The sequence below is a fragment of the Tauraco erythrolophus genome, chromosome 4 (assembly GCF_009769465.1).
Source record: "Tauraco erythrolophus isolate bTauEry1 chromosome 4, bTauEry1.pri, whole genome shotgun sequence".
NCBI lineage: Eukaryota > Metazoa > Chordata > Aves > Musophagiformes > Musophagidae > Tauraco > Tauraco erythrolophus.
In genome coordinates, this window is record NC_141468.1 from 1,365,934 (window position 1) to 1,372,782 (window position 6,849).

Consider the following 6,849-nt stretch of genomic DNA (forward strand, 5'->3'; position numbering starts at 1 on the left):
CAGGCCCAGGATCACCCACTGCCTGGAAGGGCAAAAGGCTCTTCTCAGGCACCTTCTCCCAGTGCAATACGTCCCAAGGGAGGGGTCTGCCCTCGAGACCACACAGGAAACCTCCTTCAAGACCTTCTACTGAGGACAATTTTCCTCCCAGCCACACATGCGGGGCTGGAAATACCTCCGTGAAGTGCTCTGGCATTGAGGCTCCTTCTTGGTTCAGGTGTGCTCCTGTGGCCACCACCCTTCCCATCGCTGAAGCCCCGTTGGCACCCAACAGGGTGAGCCAGGCAGCAGCAGGAGCTTCAGCAAACGATGCTTCCGGACCAGAGCCAGCCCGGCTGAGTCCCTGAGACACCAGATAACGCCTCAATGAGCGCTGAACCCAACGAGAAGATTGGAGAATGCAGCAGAGTCCAAACCTCAGCAACCACTGGGCGATGGGGCGAAGAAATACACAGCCAGGAGGATGAAGTAGACCATCACCAGCACCGTGCCTAGGGCAGACAGAGCAGGTTGGAGGAGGTTACACCTTGGAGCAAGGAGGGAGGTTGCTTGTAAGACCTTCTGGTGTGGTCTGGATTAGTCCGCTGTAGAGGACTTTCATGGTCCTCTGTGAAATCTCAATTAAAAGGGGTTTAAACGCCCTCTTAAGGGTGAAAAGGGGGTGATCTCTCTTGGAGCTACTGAAGGGCGCCAGCTCCAGCCCTGGCCCAACACCTCCAAGACGGTCAACCAAGACCCCAGAATTGCTCAAGCTACCACATGCCAAGAGCTGCAGCAAGCAGATGACCTCAGGGCTGTCTCCAGGAGCTCCCCCCACCCCATCAGCACAGGGAAGGTGGGCACACCAAGTCCCACAGCAGCCTCACGGCTGAGCGGTCACCTTGAAAGTAGTCACATTTGCCATCCATGAAGATGTAGTTTATGAGCACCACGCTGAACATGCTGGCGTAGACGTGGAGGTCACTGAAGACAAGCGTGAAGTTGGTCGGCTGTGAGGCAGAGAGGATTTGGGATTTATGGCCAACCAAGGAGAGCCCCACACCAGCTGTGGTTGGGGGACCTGCATGTCACCCCTTGAACCTCTCTGCCACGTGTCCCTGGGGCTGGGGGCAGCATCGGCCAAGGTAGGAGACATCTGACCCCACCTTCCTCTGCACTGAGCAGAGGAGAGGAGACACTGGGGATGGTAGCTGTGCCCCTGCCATGTCTCACGGAGTGCTGCGTGTCCCCAGCCCTGCGGGGCAGGCGTCACCCAGGGGCTGTCCTGGGGCTACTCACATAGAAGATGGTGAAGAGCACCAGGATGGGGATCTGGAGCATGCAGACCTGGACGGCGATGCAGTTCCCGATCTCGATGCTGGGGAGGAGAGAGGACTTAGGAGCTGCCAGGTGCCAGGTCTCTGGCAGCCCTTGGGTCACTCAGCTCGTGGTGAGAAAAAATCCCCACCTTGGGGAACCAACTCATGGAGCCCAGCATGGTTCTGGCCCCATTTTTTGGGTGGCTTTAAGTCCTTTTAAGGGCAGGTTGGCAGGGATCTGACCCACCAGTAGCACAAAGCTGGGCAGCCCATCGCTGGCACCAAGGCACAGGACTGGGACAGGGCACAAGGACAACGCTGGAGGACATCCCAAACCCCATCCTTCAAGTCATCTCACCTCAAGCTCAGGTTGTTCTGCAGGGCAAACTGGATGCCGTTGACGATCTCCGGCAGCTCCGGCACCATTGCCAGCACAGTGACACCGATGAAGTACTGCAGGGAAGAGGTGACATCAGCACGTATGCATGGCCTGATCCTGACCACGTCGAAACCCTGGGCAGCCACAGCTCCTCAGTGCGTGGAGCACCTCAGGAGCTTTCCCCCAGCTTTTGGGGCTCAACCCCACAGCCAGGCCAGGTTCCCATCCCTGAAGGGCACATCTTAGTCCTCAGGGCCACCTCAATGAGGCTCAGCACCATGCCCCTGCTCACCTGTGAGATGGTGGAGTTGGTGAGGATGGGGCTGATGTGCTCTGTGGCCAGGTCGGCACAGGCCGACATGCAGAGGGTGGAGAGCAGGAGGATGACCAGGGCTCGCCAGCGAGACCAGTGGACCACAGCGCTGTGGTGGTGGCCGGGCACTGGGGGAAGAGCAGAGATGCGGTGGGACACCTCGGGGCGGTGAGAAGAGCTGACCCCGCAGCCGGGGCCATCCCACAGTTTGGGGACACTCACTGTGACAGTCGCTGATGTGGATGTCGTAGATGTGGGAGTGAGTTTTCAGGGTGAAGAAGAGGCCGATGAGGTAGGCGGCGGGGAGCAGGAGGGACACAGTGTACACCAGGGGTCTGTGGGACACAGGTGACACGCTCAGTGCCACCAGGGTCTGGCATGGAGACCCCAGGGGGGTCCCCTGCACCAGTTGGGGATGGAGGAGATGGGGCTGCAGGACTGGAGCTCTTCAGGGTGGTGAAGAAGGGACCTGGGAGGGATGTGGGGCCACAACCCAGGCTGGGAGGTGCTACCACACCGTGGGGACAACCCTATCCCCACCCCAGCAGACACTCACTGGACGTGGCTGTAGTAGAGGGTGCCGTTGTTCTCCATCTGCGGAGAGAGCGCCTGTCAACAGGGATGTGGGGGACAAGGGACAGCCCCGCTGCCACCACCAAGAGCAGGAGCCAGGTGGGCTTGGAGCACCCCCAACCCCAAACCCCACCAGCTGGAGGTCTGTGTGTCCCCACTCACCAGGTCGAAGTGACAGTTGTGGCAGAGGTAGTGGCCCAGTGGGTTCTGGGTGACGTTGTGGCACTCGCCGCAGACCAGCTTCCCGTACACCTTGGAGAAGAGTGTTGGGGCAAAGACGCCTGCGAGGATGGAGGGACACAAGGTGGGCACTCAGGCTGGTGGGACTCCACCCCCCCATCAAACCTGGGGACAACCCTGTCCCCAACTCACCTCCCACGGAGAGGAAGAGCAGGGCTGAGCTGACACCCGCCGAGCGGCTGTTGAACCGTTGCTCCTGGTGCCGGATGCCCCCGATCACCATGCACAGACCCTTGGGGATGGAGAAGGCCCCCCCAAAAAACCCAAGTCCCCATCAGCACTTTGCTTGCACCATCCTCCCGGCTCTCCACAGAGACAGGGCACTCTCGTGCCACGAGCGCATCACCCCATCTCACCGGGACGAAGAGGACGCAGCCCACCAACGTCCCCGTCAACGCTGACTTGACGATCTCGGCGTAGCAGCGGTTGCCCTCCCGCGAGCCCTTGATGAGGGCCGTGATGTAGAAGGTGAGCTCTGTGATGGAGCCGAACGTGGCGTTCACCACCGCTCCCACCGCGAAGTTGCTCTGGGCTGAGATGCTGGAGGAGAAGGAGGAAGGGGTAAGCAGGGCTGGCATGTGTCCCCACCCTGCCACCAAGTGTCCCACCACCACCGCTCACCTGGCGATGGCCATCCCGATGTAGTAGGAGAGAGGCATGATGGAGAGCAGGGCCAACGTGAACTTGACAGGGGAGCTGGTCAGGCTGTTGTGGCTGTCCACGTAGCCCAGCACCAGCGTCACCAGCACCAGTGGCAGCAGGTCTGGGGTGGCTGGTCAAGGAGATGACTGAGGTGGGGTGGGATTTGGGGTCAGCCCCCCCCCCAACACCGCTCCCTTCTAGCCCACAGAAGGATACTGACAGCAAAGACGTTGATGCCATCCACGGCGTATTTGTAGTAGTAGGGGTTGAGGGCACGGTAGCAGCACAGGATCACCTCCCCCTCCAGTGGCACCTCGGTCTGGGGGGGGGGGGCACAAGTGGGTGACACCACCCTGAGCACCCCCATCCCACCCCCCCCCCAAAATCCAGGGTGGTGAGGTGAGGAGGCACCCACCATCCTCAGATGCCGGACAAGCACCCGCTCCGGGGGCAGCAGCAGGACACGGGTGGCAGTGCGGGCGCTCAGCTTGGCCACCGGGATGAGGACGATGAGGAGCCACGCGGTGACGCACACCAGCCCGTGGGCCAGCGCCAGCAGCGGGTAGCCCAGGCACAGCCACGCCACGGCGCCGGCACGCTGCTGCGAACGGAGAGTCACCTTTAGGGGCTGCCAACCTCAAAACACCCACCCCCCAGGGGAGTGGAGGCACCCAAGGGTGCCATCCCCACTGACGGTGGTGCCCAGGAGGAGGGTGGCACTGTGTCCAGGGTGGGGCTCACCCAGTATCCTGCATCCACCCAGCACCACGGTCGCCAGCGCCGTGGCACGGGGCCGCCAAGCAGGGCTGAGCTCTCCCCCGTGCCATTTGCCTCTGCGCCGACCTCGCACGCACCCAGCGCTCGGTGGGATTTCGGGACCTGGGGGAGGCGGAGGGTGTCAGGGTGCAGCATGGCACACCCCACTTGGTCGCCAACTTGGGGCACACCATTACCTCTACTTTTTGGATCACTTTGCCAAAGGGCCAGAGGAAATACCCGGCCAGGTCCCAGCAGAGCTGCCCTGCAGGGAAAGAAGCACCAGCTGTCAGGGACACATGTGTCCCCTCCAGCTCCAAGGCCACCCCACCAAGAAGGGACCTAGGAGACCCCAGCACCCATCAGTGCCATTTGAGGCTCAGCCAACAGACCCACGGCTCACCCAACCCTTTCCATGGGGGCCCCAAATTTGTGACTTACCATAAGGAGCCCCCACAATGGTGACAAACATGATGGCAGCCACGAGGACGTAGAGGAGCGAGAGCCACCAGCCGAAGAGCAGCAGGTAGAGGACGTTCCCACATGTCACCGTGGATCCTGCAGAAGAGGAAGCACCAAATGGGACCACTGTCACCTCCACCATCCCAAATCCACGCTGCCGCTGCACAGGGTATCCCCAGGGCCACCCACCTCCAGAGCCCCGGATGACGTTGAGATCAGAGTAGAGCTCCTTGACGATCTCCGATCGGTCCTCCCAGGGCCGCGCCGTCACATGGCTCTTCCATTTCTTGAAGCCAAACTGCAGAGATGCGTTTTTGGGCAAGAGGATAAAAAGAAAACTCATTACAACCACCCAGGAGCACCCATAGGTGCCCCCACCCACACCACGAGCACCCACCTTGTAGTTGTTGGAGAGCTTGTTGGCCTCCACGGCGTTCTCGGCCGTCAGGGTGGTTTTCACCACGCAGCTCTCGCAGACCTCGTCTGAGTGCTGCTGGCAGCAGGACGGGGGGCACATGGCTGCGGGCGAGACGAGGGGGTGACAGAGGGTGCAGAACCCCCCCGGAACCCCGTACCCAGCCCGTCCCATGGCTGACCTACCTGGGGGGACACGGGGACGGTGCAGGTGGCAGCCCAGCTCCCCCAGGTCACCCTGCACGTTGTTGATGGCGGCGCAGTGGCGGTCGCAGAGGGAGCCCCGGCGGGGGCCGTCGCTGTCACCCTGGGGCTCGGGAGCCTTGAGGACATCTGGGGGGGGATGGAGTCATACTGGGGCTGTATCCCACCGGGATCAGCACCATGGGACACCCACGGGCTGCTGTGCCGGGGTGGCACCCAGATCCCAAACACTCCAGGGGACACCCAGACCCCCCCTGGGGTGACCCCCAGGTGATGCTCGGGAGGGACGGACACCCCCCTGGGTGCCCGGGACGGGCATCCCCGAGGGTGCCCGATGTGATGCTCAGGACGGGGGACCGCCGGTGCCCGGGATGGGGGTGTCCCCCCAGAGTGATGCTGCGGAGGAGGGGGGGGGGGGGGGGGGGGGACAGCGTTCCCCAGCGACCCCCCCGTGCTCACCGGGCGCATCCTGCGTGCAGCAGCGGCGGCGGCCGGGCTCTCCCTCGCTGGCCATGGCGGGGGCGGGGGGCGGCGGTCCCGGGGGCGGCGGTGTCGATCCGCCCCGCGCAGCCCGTATTTAACGGGAGGTGTCGGGCATGCGCGAGGCGCAGCCCCGGGAGCCGCCCCCGCTTCCCAGCGGGAGGGGCCGGGACCGGCCCGCCTCCGCCCGGCGGTGGGGGGGTGCGTGGGAGTGGGGGGTGCGTGGGAGCGGGGGCCGTGGTGTACTGGGGGCGCGGGCACGGGGATCAGGGTGCGCGGTGTACCGGGGTGCGCAGGGACGTGAGGTGCGCGGTGTATCGGGGTGCACAGGGATCAGGGTGCGCGGTGTATCGGGGGTGCGCGGGGACGTGGTGCGCGGTGTATCGGGGTGCACAGGGATCAGGGTGCGCGGTGTATCGGGTGCACAGGGATCAGGGTGCGCGGTGTATGGGGATGCTCGGGGACGTGGGTGCGTGGTGTATGGGGGTGCGCGGGGACGGGGAGGCAGGGTGCGCGGTGTAGGGGGGTGCACCGTGATCAGGGTGCGCGGGGACGTGGGTGCGCGGTGTATCGGGGTGCACCGTCATCAGGGTGCGCGGTGTATCGGGGTGTGCGGGGACAGGGTGCGCGGTGTATCAGGGTGCACAGGGAGGGGGGTGCACGGGGCTGGGGCATGCAGGAACTGGGGTGCGCGGTGTATTGGGGTGCACAGGGATCGGGATGCACGGTGTATCGGGGTGCACGGCACTGGGCATGCAGGAACTGGGGTGCGCGGTGTATCGGGGTGCACAGGGATCAGGATGCACGGTGTATCGGGGTGCACAGGGATCAGGATGCACGGTGTATCGGGGTGCACGGCGCTGGGCATGCAGGAACTGGGGTGCGCGGTGTATCGGGGTGCGCAGGGACAGGGTGCGCGGTGTGTCAGGGTGAACAGGGATTGGGGTGCAGAGTGAATCGGGGTGCACAGGGACCAGGGTGCACAAGGACTGGGGTATGCAGGAATCCGGGGTGCACAGGGCTCCGCACTGGGAGCGGGGTGCAGGAGGACCGGGGCACGCTGTGTGTCCGGGTGCAGAGGGAGCAAG

General features: G+C 63.7%; 1 protein-coding gene across 2 annotated transcripts; it reads right to left on the reverse strand.

Moving 5' to 3' along the window:
- Positions 1 to 417: 417 nt before the first annotated feature.
- On the reverse strand, positions 418 to 5,795 carry LOC104377446 (uncharacterized). Of its 2 annotated transcripts, none has more exons than XM_086610809.1 (20): positions 5,741 to 5,795; positions 5,264 to 5,410; positions 5,061 to 5,182; positions 4,853 to 4,961; positions 4,643 to 4,759; positions 4,399 to 4,466; positions 4,187 to 4,324; positions 3,861 to 4,046; positions 3,662 to 3,764; positions 3,425 to 3,566; positions 3,160 to 3,343; positions 2,936 to 3,035; positions 2,726 to 2,844; positions 2,547 to 2,584; positions 2,213 to 2,325; positions 1,970 to 2,118; positions 1,657 to 1,751; positions 1,279 to 1,357; positions 881 to 989; positions 418 to 491 (listed from the first exon to the last, which is right to left on the reverse strand). In XM_086610809.1, exons 1-20 carry the CDS (start codon positions 5,793 to 5,795, stop codon positions 418 to 420), a joined length of 2,247 nt encoding a protein of 748 aa, XP_086466935.1. The 2 variants fall into 2 exon arrangements, with proteins under 2 accessions (XP_086466935.1, XP_086466934.1); XM_086610808.1 differs by having other exon boundaries at positions 2,547 to 2,599.
- Between the last annotated feature and the right edge of the window lie 1,054 nt (positions 5,796 to 6,849).

Excerpts from the sequence above, each read along its gene's own strand:
- LOC104377446 (XM_086610808.1), bottom strand. The coding sequence starts at position 5,795 with ATGGCCAGCGAGGGAGAGCCCGGCCGCCGCCGCTGCTGCACGCAGGAT. Across the intron at positions 3,344-3,424 it reads ATCGGGATGGCCATCGCCAG|CATCTCAGCCCAGAGCAACT; the intron begins GTGAGCGGTGGT and ends CTTCTCCTCCAG. Across the intron at positions 2,326-2,546 it reads CTCTACTACAGCCACGTCCA|ACCCCTGGTGTACACTGTGT; the intron begins GTGAGTGTCTGC and ends TGTGTCCCACAG.